Raw genomic sequence first — 13,848 nt, 5'->3', positions numbered from 1 at the left:
TCAATTTCTTCATGATTCAGTCTTGGGAGGTATATGTGTCTAGGAATTTTTTTAGGTCGGTATCGAGGTGTTCATTGTAGCTTCTGATGGTGATTTTTATTTCTGTGGGGTCAGTGGTAACATTCCCTTCACTATTTTGAATGACGTTTATTTGGATCTTCTCTCTTTTCTCCTTTATTACTCTAGCTAGCAGCCAATCTATCTTACTAAATTTTTCAAAAAACCAACTTCTGGATTCATTGATCTCTTGAATGTTTTTTCATGTCTTCATTTCTTTCAGTTCAGCTCTGATTTGGGTTACTTCTTGTCTTCTGCTAGCTTTAGGGTTGATTTGTTCTTTTCTCTAATTCTTTCTGTTGAGATGATAGGTAGTTTGAGATCTTTCTAACTTTTTGATGTTAGAAAGACATTTAGGGGAGAACACTAAATGTTGGGCATTTAGTGCTATGAATTTCCCTCTTAACACTGCCTTAGCTGTGTCTCAGAGATTCTAGTATGTTGTATCTTTGTTCTCATTAGTTCCAAAGAACTTTTTGATTTTTGCCTTAATTTCATTGTTTACCCAAAAGTCACCGAGGAGCATGTTGTTTAATTTTCATGTAATTGCATGGTTTTAAGTGATTCTCCTTGTCTTGACTTCTATTTTCATTGTGCTGTGGTCTGAGAGTGTGTTTGGTATGATTTCAGTTCTTTTCCATTTGCTGAGGATTGTTTTATGTCCAATTATGTGGTCAATTTTAGAGTATGTGCCATGTGGTGATAAAAATAATGTATATTCTGTTGTTTTGGGATGAAGAGTTCTATAGATGTCTAACATATCCATTTGGTCCAATGTTGAGTTCAGGTCTTGAATATCTTTGTTAATTTTCTGCCTTGAATTATCTCTCTAATACTGTCAGTAGAGTGTTGAAGTCTCCCACTATTATTGTCATAAAAATTTTCTAATTGAATTTTCAAGGCTTACAGGTGAGGAAAGTGGGGCTCACAGGTATGTAATGTACCCAAGGTATGTCATTCACTATGTAGTGAATGTCATAGCAGGGGTTTAAACCTGTTTTTCTCCATGTAGATGCAACCAAGTATAGCATTATAGTCAACTTCTAGATATTGCATTGTTCACAGAACATACTCTGTTCTGGAGTAAGGGAAGACAAAGAATATAGAACTATAAACATTTTGTCATTATAATTCCATTTTTTCTAATCTAATCTGCATGTTTTTTTTCTTTTGCTTTGGTTTGTTGTAGGAAGCCTGCTAATTCAAGTGAGAAGAGGTTAATAAAGTGGCTAAGGAAAATGTACATCCAGCAAAGGCTGCCAGGTCTTTCCAGAAATCCTAACCCCATATATAGGACTGACTTCATGGTCAACTGACCTGTGCAATCACACAGAGCCTTATGTTTAAAAGGGGCCCATGCTGTCCCTATACTGAACCTCTCAATAATATTTTAAGAAAACCTTCCATAATTTTATTTTGCACTGGGCCCCACAAATTCTGTAGCTGGTTCTTTCCGTAAAGTGAAAGCAAGGTTTTGTAGATCACAGAACTTTTCTGTGGGAGACAAAAGGTAGTTGAGTCTCAGAGGACATGGCTGTCTACATACAATAAGGTTGGATGCCATAGACAGGAGATATGTCAGGGGAGAACTTTTTAGGTGTGATGCTTTCTCTCCTTACCTCCCTGGTCATTGCTCATCTTTGTACCTTTTTTTGGATAGAAAATAGTACCCTCAGTCCAGTACCAGTAAGAGAGAAAAAACAGAATCCCATGGAAATCTAATTAGATGGATATCAGTTGATATTAGAGAAGCAGGCAACCTGATCTGTTTCTTCATGTGTCCATACCAACTCTCCACCATGTGAGCTGGGTAGAATACCACCCAGAGAAATAGATCATGGATAAAAGCAAGGTCCAGAATCCAGTCACTGGGAGGTCGTCCAAGGGGTATACTCTTTTGTTTGTGTGGTGGAGGAGGGGTTTTGGGGGACAAATGGGAACGGCTGAATACTAACTGTAGCAAAAGAAGTCATCTGCACTTAGGGGTACTCCCCCCAACTCACCCAGAAGGGGTAAGTTAGAGCACTGGCTTTCATATCCCCAACATATCAAAGTTACTGATATCCCAATGGAACATTAACTCACAGGGATAAACAACATCTGTTGACCACAGGCAACACTGAAATACAGAAGAAGCAGAATTAATGCACTGGACAGACCAAAAATTTAATATATTAAAAAGTATATCTTAAGATATGAGGAAATGCATTAGATAGGTAAAACAGAAAACCATTTGTGAAGAAGAATCAATGTCAGCAATTGGGCATGAAAAATATAACAGCTGAAGTGAAGAACTTGGCAGAAGGGCTGAATGGCAGAAGGAGTACAGCAGAAGAAAGAATGAGTGCGCTATAAGATCAGAGATTAGGAAGGAATAAAGAAATAGGGGGAGGCAGTGACAAGTTAAGAAGGATATAAGTAGAACATCATGTATGTAATACAACTTTCCAAATTTACATTGCAACTAGAAATTAGCATACTGAAGAACACAAAGAACTGTATAAACTAGATGCAAAGAGTGTTATGGCAAAAAGCAATATGAGATCCATGTCTTCATACTATTTATGAAAATTAAAACATGTAACTCTATATTTTAGAAATAGGACTATGTCTAAAGACAAAAGTTGAGCCCATTAGAGTAGGTGCCTGTGAGAATGAGACTGTGAGGGAGACAGAGAATAAAGGCAAAGACAATAAGGTAAACCAAAAGGGAAGTGTAACTCTACTCTGAGGGCTACAAAAATGATTTTAAAGATAATGGGTGGATAGATAGATAAAAGAAGGCTAAGTGATTATCTAAAGTCACCAGGGAATCACAAAGAAAATCTAAAAGGATGTTTCTTCTTCACAACGTAAAAAACTTACTACACAGACATCAATCAAATGTCCTTTTCATATCAGGCACATATACCAAGGTAAGATACTGTCTACTTTAAAAAAATACTGCTACTTCCCCCACCCAGACTTATTCCTTTCAACCAGCTCTGGAAAGGTGTTTTTTACACTCGTCTTGCTTTCAATATAACAAGCATAATTGATATTGAAATGTACATCCTATCTCATTTACAGGATTTGAAAATTAAAGAAAGTTTTGAGGTCATCTAGGCCTACCTCTCATTGCTTCAGGAATCTCTTCTATTAATAGTCCCAACCTGTGGAAGTCTGCTTTTCTGTCATGACCATGAATTATTATTTCTTTCCTACAGAATGGCTGTGGATGTCTATTGCCTCTAGGACAACTCCCCTTAGCCTCTCTTCTCTGGCTTACACATTACGAAGACTTTAACTCTCATCATAGACAGCCTGGTTTGATTGCTGTTTGCCTTATTCTGCCATATTCTGGTTTGACCACCCCCTCCTAACCAAAAACTCATATTCTATCCATCTGTTCAAGCCCCATCATTCCAGAAAGCTGTCCTGGATCACCCCAGAATAGAGCACCACTCCCCCTTGTGCATATAGACTGATGGTGAACCCATATGATTCGGAGACTCCTGAAGTCTTAATAACCAGTTATCTTGCCAGTGAATTCTCTAGTGTCTGAAATTCATGGCAAATATCTTTAGAACCTTTTTGTATCTACAAGTTATATTTGAGCATTCATTTTCATTTGAATGAATCAGTCTAAATAATTAATCCACGTTTTAGTAATTTGTAATTAAAGGTGGATTAAGATTGATAGCTCTCTAGCCCAACCCATAGTTCGGAAGGAAAATCTTACATTGGAAAGAATGCTTCACAGAAATAAATAAAAAAAAGAAATCCCAATAAATAAACTAATCCTTTTTTTTTTAAGAAAATAAATTTGCCAGGTATGATGGCTCATGCCTGTAATCTCAGCACTTTAGAGGGCTGAGGTGGGAGGATCACTTGAGGCCAGGAGTTCATGACCAGCCTGAGAAACATAGCAAGACCCCATCTCTACAAAAAAAATAAAATAAAACCAAAATTAGCCAGGTGTGGTGGTGTGCATTTGCAGTCCCAGGTGCTCGGGAGGCTGAGGTGGGAGGATCGCTTGAACCTAGGATGTCGAGGCTGTGGCGAGCTATGATTGCACCACTGTGCTCCAGCCTGAGTGACAGAGCGAGACCCCCATCTCAAGAAATAAAAATAAAAAGGAAAAAAACTTACTCTCAGGAATGCTGTAGAGAAATAGGTTTCTCTGCCTCACTTTTCAAAAACAGTTTGGCTTGAAAACTACTTGAGTACATGGGGCAGTACTCAGCTTCTGCACAAGATGCAGAGTAGTTCAGGACCCTAAAGGAAGTGGATATACTTGTATGGAACCTCCCACGCCCAAACAATCCCCCCACCTCAGCCTCCTGAGTAGCTGGGACCACAGGCATGCACCACCACACCTGGCTAAATATTTTGTAGAGATGGAGTCTCCCTATGTCATGCAGGCTTATCTAGAATATTATTTATTTCTAAACAGGAATGAACTATCAAGTCATGAAAAGATAGAAAGGAAACTTAAATACATATTACTAAGTGAAAAACATCAATCTGAAAGCCTACATACTGTACAATTCTAACTACATGACATTCTGGAAAAGGCAAAACTATGAAGAGAGCAAAAAGATCAGTGGTTGTCAGGAGTTGGGGGTGTGGAAAGGAATGAACAGGCAGAGCACAGAGGAGTTTTAGGGTAGCAAGAATAATCTGTATAATTCAATGATGTTCAATCATTCAATACATGTCATCATACATTTGTCCAAACCCATAGACTGTACAAAACCAAGAGTGAACCCTAATATAAGCTATGAACTTTGGGTAATAATGATGTGTCAAGGTAGGTCCATTAAATGCACCACTCTGGTGAGGATGTTGATAATGGGGGAGACTATGAATGTGTGGGGGCAGGGTGTATATGGGAAATCTCTACACCTTCCCCTTAATTTTGCTGTGAACTTAAAACTGCTCTAAAAATAGTCTTTTAAAAATTATTTTTTACATCCCTTATACCTGCAACTTAATAATATTGATGGAAATAATATCTATATGTTTTTTGCTTATGCACATCAGAGGTGGAAATACAGCTATAAACTATGAGAAAAACTGTGGCTTACTAAGGTCAAACATTAACAAATATTCTACTCCAGACTGTCTTCAGGCTAGAGGAAACCATAACTCCACATTTATCGTGAGTATAACCCCAAGGGATGTATAAATTATGTGTACACTATATACTGCTTTTTTTTTTTTTTTTTTTTTTGGTATTAAAGGAAGCAGCATCCTATGCAATTCTGGTGATCTCTTGTGCTTAGCATTTGAGGCTTTCAATAGAATTTTCCTGATAAAACTTGAGTTAGATACAAACAGAATCAATTGCCATATAATTCAATGAAAAAAATTAACCTCCTAAACAGATAAACCAAATGCTGAAAAATTTTAAGAACTTAAAAAATAATCAGTCATTATTAGTCAACAGTCTTCTGTAAGTGCACCTTTTACCAATCAGTCAAATATTCAAACCAAACACTTTGAATGCCTAGAAGACACTGGAGTGTTCAAACAGAAGCAAGAAACTGAAACAAATGTGTCATGATCCCCATGAAAAGATTTAAGTCTAAATAAATGCAATCTACTGCCTCCGTCCTCATCTTGCCGACTCCTATCCTCCCAGATATGTGAATATTTGACTTGTCTAGCCTGTATTCAGCTATTGTTTAGTAGTGTTGACCCATTGTTTTCTAGAGCTTTATGACTTAGCTCTACCTACAACTATCAATCATCTAAAATATTAATAATACAAAGTTCTCTAAATCTTGAGAGTGATTATTCACTGTTCTCATTCCATCTACTATGATGGATTTCTGTTTTCTTGCAGATCAATATGGAGCCTCTGTAAAGAATTTTGGAAAGTATTTACAGACCCCCAGATGTATAAATGCATTGATTTTCAAATAACAAGACACAATGGAGAGAAGGTCAACCACAACACAGGTGCTTTACTCATCTTGCTTTCAGCACTTCATGCTTGCATTTTAATGCATTCTATATACCTACAAGTGGCTGCCGGGCTGGTAACCATTACTTGTTGCAAAACTGAGAAATCTAAAGCAAGTTAAGGAGCAAAAGATATGTAAATGGGAACAGCAATCAAATTATATCTGGAAGTCATAAAAGTGATGACTCATAGTAATGATATCTCAGTGTAGAAAAAAATTTTAGAAAGCTAAAAAAGTATAATGTTTAAGAGCTTGGGCCTTTGTATTAGACAAAACCTAGAACTGAATTTCAAATCTGCCACTGACAAGATTATATTGGTCAAGCGACTTTGCATTTCCAAGCCTCTGTGTTTTATTTGTTTTGATGCATAAAATGGGGAAAATAATACCTCCCCCTTAGGGGTTTTATGATAAGTTAGATAATGGATTTCATATACATAGTATAGTGCCTGGCATATAGTAACTATTCAGAACAACATAGTTATTGTTGTAGAAGCTGTTAATTTGTCTATCATTATTCTGGAAGCCCTGTCAATGCACAGTGGTATTGCTAATGTTATTGGGATATTTTTTTACATGAATAGTAGATTAATCAAAGAGACTTCTCAGTTCTCCTCTAAATTACCCACAGAAGCATATTCAAGAAAAGTTAATGCATTTTTCAATTATTTTTAAAGTGTCTAATATATCTCTTACCTTTGCTTTTATTATCAGTTCCTCGTGCTTACGAATTAGATCCTCATTGTCTGAAAGTGATGAACCTAGACTTTGTTCCTGTAAATCTCTTATTGTTTTCTGAAACCAACAAGTAACCTAGGTAAAAAGCAACAAAGAAAGATCAAAATTCAAATAATCAGAATAAGTGAGTAAAAATTCAGAAATAGTCCCTCAACCTTTCAAAACTTAAGCTACTTTAATTTCTCTTTATATAAACTATCTCATGTATTAAAATAATATGAACAAGTTTAGAATTTTTTCTTCATTTAACCTCTACATGCATAAAAGAAAAAAAAATCCCAGAAAAGTATGAAAATGACTAATCAGTTCAGTAGATTATATGGCATGAATACAATCAAAATCTCCTAACAAAGAATCAAAACACATTCCCAAGCAGTCCAAAAATCATGAATTCGTTTAAAACATATCTTCTTTCCTGGAAATGAATATGAATCTAAGTATAGTTATATAAACCCATATGAAAATATTAAACAGTGTAGGTAGAATTATACTTTCTGCCATAAAATAGACTATGCAGAAATATTTAGTTTGCTACAAGTGCTGGAAATCTATATCCAGAAAATAGAGAGGTTATTAAAATCCATTGACATTATAAGTGGTAAGGGCATGACTCACATTTACATTGACTTGATTTATCATACATGCCATATACAGTGCTGAAACCACAAATAGCAAAGGACTTGAAATAATCTGTACCTTTTTAAATGATGCCAACACTTGTCACGGGGGCCCTGGATACAGATTCCTTAACCCAATTAAAGGAGACTTAGATTTTTTACTCTCGAATCCTGTATAGCGTTATCCTTACGATCATATCATAATGACTGATTCTTAAGAGACTACTACCAGCTAGATAGTTTGCTAGTTGCTTTTTGGGCATCATCTCTATTTCTCTCAACAACTTTATAACAGTCATGAATGATATCATCATTTTAGAGATGTGGTAACTGAGTTTTGAAGAGGTTAAGCAGCTTATCCACAGCCACATAGTAAGTAGCAGAGTTTGTCCTCCATCCAGTCTGCAGGATTTCAAAGTCCATGCTCTTTCCGTTGTGCCCTGCTGCCATGCTTGAGTCATTTCAAATCTTATAGCCCTGCCATCAGGGGAAATGACTTCAAATCTGAAAAATGAACGCTGGCAGCCCATTCAAAACAATGGGCATATAAATCCCAAGCCTGATACTATGTCTTTCCCCAGCCTAGGTTGTCTTGCCTGTTACAGTCTCAGGATTTCTCTGAAATCCTGTAACATGGAGAAATGTGTGAAACAGGTGGCCAAGGAGAACTCTAGATTAGTTTGGAAGTTCCACACAATAAATGCACATGACACACACACACACACACACACACACACACACACACACACACACGTCAGAGTTAATGGCTCACCTAGAATAGGACACACCATTTATAGGGCTGATATCACAAAGCTGACTATGACAAAGAAGGTCTACACCAACTCTTAGTATTTCTCAGCATGGACTAGGCAGTTAAAATACAGGATGGAAGCATTTCTCCAGCTTTCTGCTAATTGGAAATGTCTTTGTTAACCACCATTTTAGTCCATCATTAGTGCAAAGAAAAGAATACTGGTGACCTTGTAGCAGTTTTCATGTGACATACATCTCATTGTCTTCTGAATATATGGTAATCTATGCACAATACACACATTATCTAGTTAGTCCCCAAGATACACAAGTATTGTGCTTATGTATTTACAATTATTTGAAGAGAGTCTGTTTTTCTGGTATCCAGTTAGAGCTAGATGATATGTACAATGTGCCTATGAAAACACACGCAGAGCATTTTATCAACAGCTATAAAATTTATTATTTTATTGTGTAAAACAAAATAATTTTCTCCCAAAAATGCAGTAAACCCCTATAAAAACACAACTAGAGCAATGATTTAAGGGTTTCCTCAAAGTGGATCATGATATAACTAACTTCCAGAGATCGTTTATTTTATTAAATGAAAGTGAGTTTTATTTATTCTTAGCTAAAGTGGGAGGGACTTGACATCTCAACAATGCTTTAATAGGGACAGTTAATATAGAATCAGAGTGGATGAAAAATGGGTACAAACAGGTGTTCTCTAATCTCTAAAAACAGGTGAGAAGCCTGAACCCTCAGATAATCTTATTAAACTTTGTGAGTCAAAGACTTGTCATCTAACACATGCCAGCAGTGATGAAAGCTGGGAAAGAGTGAGTTGTTTTGATTTTTAAACGGTATCTACTGACCTCATCTTCTGGATTTGGCACATACTATTTCAACTCCCAAAGGATACTATTCCTGTGAGACAATACTATTCTCTTTAAGAGAACGTAAAGAACTACGATAATGCTCAGCGTGTCTTATTCACGTTCCTGCCTGTTAAATCATGCTGACTCTCTAGATCTACAAATTGTTACTACCAGATGCACCCTGGAAAGAAACATAAAACAAGTTGGCATAACACTCGGAAGTAAGTCAATCATCATGAGGGTGTTACATCTCATTATGAGGTATCCACACACAGGAGCAGACTCTTAGATCAGATTTACCATGTATGCTGTGGGATGCACACAAAATAGGCTCTCAGAGTCCTTCTGATCACAAGATAGGACACCCTAAATAACCAGGAGCATGTCAATCATAATATTCTGCCACCCAGTAAGTCATTGTGCCTGGCGAGTAGCTACTTCAGACAGCTGCATAGATATTCTAAGTGCACTTTTTATAAGGTTTTAAATTATGTCAGCTGCTGTCCAGAAGCCTGAGTGATAAGTACAGTAAATGATGCACCAGGACATTTATGTAGAACATGGTCCCTGCAAAACTATGAAAACATGAGCCATAAGCTGAGGAGATGTGCAATGGAAGGAAAACAAAAAGTATTCGAAGTATGCACTGGAAATTGGTTCTGAGCAATGATGGATTAAAGGGGTAAATTAGAATATTTTTCCTTTCTTTCCAGTTTCTTTCAGTTTCATCTGAGCAATGTGTTCGTGGTCATCCCATTAATTTGATAGGGCATTCTAGGTATTTGATGTCCAGAGAAGACAGAACTCAGCAGAGGAGTGAGGCAGATCTTTGCAGTGGTGTGTGTGTAGTGATAGGGTGGCATCTATCACAGAATGACAAGAGATGGAGAAAAAGGAAAGTCAGCAAAGATGCAGAGAGGAAGCAATCAGGAATGTTCAGTGAAAATAAAGAGCTTCCTTCAAAGTTAAAGTGGGGTGGCAGGAAAACCTGCACTGTTCAATACAGTAGCCACTAATCAACATAGCTATCTAGTACTTGGAAAGTGACTAGTCCTAATTGAGACATGCTCCATGTATAAAGCACACAGCAGATGTCACAGACTTAGCATAAAGCATAATGAAAATATCTCATTAAGAATATCAGTATGAGTATGAGTATGGTGGTTCATGCCTGTAAACCGAGCAGTTTGGGAAGCTGAGGCAGGTAGATCGCTTGAGCACAAGAGTTTGAGACCAGCCTGGGCAACATGGCAAAACCCAGTCTCTACTAAAAAAATACAAAAAATTAGCTTTGGGTGGTGGCACACACCTGTAGTCACAGCTACTCAGAGAGGCTAAGGGAGGAAGATCACCTGAACCTGCAAAGTTGAGGCTGCAGTGAGCCAAGATCATGCCACTGCACTCCAGCCTGGGCAATAGGAGTGAGACCCTGTCTCAACAAAAAAAAAGTTACTATTGATTACCTATTGAAATAACATTTTGTATATGTTGGGTTAATTTAAAAATATTATTGGTTTTCACTCTTTTTATGTGGCTTTTTGCTTTTTAATTTTTTTACTTTTAAAATGTAGCTACTAGAAAATTTAAAATCACATCAGTAGGTTGCATTCTATTATTATTGGATGGTTCTCCAATTAAAATATATTTGGACTATATTTGTTAAATGTAGACTTAAAGACTGAGCTTTAATTAGGGGTATTTAAAAAGTGGAGTCAGGAGAAGAGCGGTGTGAGGTATCAGTTGGTAGCATTTATGAACATCTAAGTGTGGATGTTGGCTGCTACAGTTTTGATGTTTGTTCCCTCTAAACCCCATGTTGAAATTTGATTCCCAGTGTTGGAGATGGGATCTAATGGAAGGTATTTGGATCATAGGAGTAGACCCCTCATGAGTAGATTAACGCCCTTCCTTTGTGGGGGCTGTGGGAGAGTTCTCCCTTTATTACTTCCCAGCAGACCTGGTTGTTAAAAAGAGCCTGGTGCCTCCACGTGTTCTCTTGCTTCCTCTCTTGCCATGTGATCTCTGCATATGGAAACTCCCCTTCACCTTCTGCCATGGGTGGAAGCAGCCTGAACTTTCAACAGATGCCCAATCTTTCAGCCAGCAGAATCATGGGCCAAATAACCCTTTCATCTTCATAAATTACCCAGTTTCAGGTATTCCTTTGTAGCAATGCAAAATGGACTAAGACACTGGCTACATTCATTGGCTGAGTAAAGGATGATAGCTTTCGGGAAAGCAGAGGTAACAAAGGGGCTCCTCCCAACATTTTTTTCTTTGATTAGGTGAGACATGCATTTCTTTGCTTGTCTTGTTCATCACTGAAGACGCATGAGGAAAGTTGATACAGGGATGTACCAAAAATAGTGGGAAGGTTGGAAAAGAGGGAAGCTTGGGCTAAATACCTATTGAAGGTATTTAGCCTTGAGCAAAGAAGGACTCCGTTTTTTAAATATTTTTAATTTTTGTCTTGTTGGAAGTCCCACTTTGGACCCCTGCTGGTAGATAAGAATGAAGAAAGTAAAAGAAGTGAACAAGCCTTCCTTCCAAGAGAAGCATTAGGTACTAATTTAGGTAGGTTACAACATAACTTCAACTAATCTTTGCACCCCTCCTGTGATAAAGATATTTGTCTTTTCAATAGATGAGGTAACAGTTCAATAGACAGTTCAATAACTTGCCTAATTTCAAACCACCAATAGGAGGAAATTCTTGTAGGTAGGGACAGAAATGCCAGTGTCAAAATTCATACTATGCAATATTTTTCCTGCTTATTATATATATCTGCAGAAATAAAGGATTCTGGAGAAGAGAAGTGGCCTATATATATCTCATTAGGCTATATTTATGAACATTCTTAAAATAAAAACCAAAATGCAAAGCTATGGTTATAGAACCCAATTTTAACACCGAATTAGGTCCTGTATACAATCAGGGGCTCAGTGAAAATAGTTCATTAGAGAGGAGAATGAATGTGTGGGTCAGGCCTGTCAGAAGGAGTCCCTGAGAGCAAGATGCCAGCTGCGGGCAGTGGTGACAGCAAGAGCAGGCTGAGAATTTCACTTCTCAAATGACATGTGCCAAAGATAGGACTGAAAGATGGGGCATGCAAGCAATAGAAAATCCTCTCTGATGGTCAAGGATAAACAATGGAGGCATCAAGAAGGTGAACTTCTGCTGCAGCCCAAAGCAATGCATCAGAATGTCATAAACCACTGCAGCTTATTTTTCTGCAATTTGTTCTACAATCTGAAATCAGATCTTTTTTATCTTTATTATGCTGGAGGAGGTGAACTAGCAATAAGCAATTCAAACCACCTTAACAGAAATGCTTAAGGGGAGATGAAAATCTCATCAAATTACTTTCATTTTCTTTTCCACGTGCAGAACTTGCTGAATAACCAGGTTCTATTAAGGACAAAAAACTGATAAAGGAAAAAAGCATCAGTTATTTATCTTCTTTAACCCAAGACTTTTTGACCGTCTCTCTTGCAATTACCAAAAATACACACATACAGAGAAATGCTTTCAACTGTAGTTGATGGTCACAGGTGACAGTTCTAATGCCTGCTTTGATTTTGAAGGCATGTTTCCATAGGGCTTTGGGTTTTTTTCTTCTTTTTTTACAGTAGAGGAACCAGTTGTATTTTGTATTAGACAATACAGTCAAATGAGCTCTGGACTTAACTAGCAATAACCAGATTTGAAATATCTGTTTGGTCCACTAGGTGATTCTAATGCACATTAGAAGAGATGCTAAAGCTGTGTTGCTGATGTTTGCACCTGCAGACTTGGGAGGAGGGCAGAAAAAAACAATTACTGCCAAAAACGTGGATTGGGTTTCCATTTTTAGATGTATTCTGGGACTGATCTAGTTATTGGCCTGGTACTATTTGGACTTAGAGATTCCAGGAGGACAATGCTCACAATTTTCTTCTGCAGAATTTGGGAGCCCTTTGTGAATTACTGAAATCAACTGGAAGGTATCTGTATCTCCTCAACAAATTCCAGTATCAAATCCCGGTATTCTCTATCGAGGGGCAGTAGGAAAACTAAAATATGTTATTTTAAGGCAAAACTTGTTACTTTATGAACAGCTTTACATACAATCCTTTTTCCTGTCTAGAATAATAATTTTATGTATTTAACTATTCTGACTTGTGTTAGCATATAATTTCTCTTCTCACATCTATATTTCATTTAAAAAAAAGGCAGTAAGGACTTCCCTTCTTAACATTGCCCACAACAATTATTTGTGTTTAGGTAGGCTCTTTACTTCCAACTACTTAATGGATGGAAAGTTATTTCGTCCAATGGACAAAATCAGTACAGTAGAAGTCTCTGGACTTAAATTTTATTTCTAACATTACCTCTGACTCATTGAAAATAACTTCCCAAGCAGTGGAAAGAAATTGTTTTTCAGGAGAGGAAACAGCCCCATCCAGTGTCTTGGCAATGTGTATCCCTGCCAAAGATATCGAAGGCATGGTTTTCCCAATATAACTTAAAGTTCCACCCTAAGTGATCTTCAGCCAATTATATTCATTGTGTGTGTAAGATAAAGGGAGTGAGAGACGGACCGACAGACAGTACAGAGCTACTTAGGAGTGGGACCAAAGTTTGACATTTTCATTTTACCTTCCCATTTCCTAGGTCAGGCAGCTTAATGGATTTCCTACCAAAGTTTTGGCCTGAACCTCTGGTTGCTGGGAAAAACAATGAATCAGAAACTGTCATATAGACAGAATAAATAACTGGTAAATTTTAAAAGATGTCTTCATCTTTTTAAAGCATGCCATTTATTGTTTGCTTAAGAGTCTCCCTACAATATGCATTAAAATTAATTCATCCTTTTGG

At 37.2% G+C, this 13,848-nt stretch overlaps 1 protein-coding gene across 1 annotated transcript in view; it reads right to left on the bottom strand.

Moving 5' to 3' along the window:
- CCDC141 (coiled-coil domain containing 141) overlaps positions 1-13,848 on the bottom strand; it is a 207,778-nt gene that overhangs the window by 101,897 nt on the left and 92,033 nt on the right. The window contains exon 6 of the mRNA XM_010382868.2: positions 6,705-6,821. Coding sequence (XP_010381170.2) covers positions 6,705-6,821 — 117 coding nt within the window. The remainder of the gene's footprint in view (positions 1-6,704; positions 6,822-13,848) is intronic.

The sequence above is a fragment of the Rhinopithecus roxellana genome, chromosome 14 (genome assembly GCF_007565055.1).
Source record: "Rhinopithecus roxellana isolate Shanxi Qingling chromosome 14, ASM756505v1, whole genome shotgun sequence".
Lineage (NCBI taxonomy): Eukaryota > Metazoa > Chordata > Mammalia > Primates > Cercopithecidae > Rhinopithecus > Rhinopithecus roxellana.
This window is presented reverse-complemented; position numbering and strand designations above follow the sequence as displayed.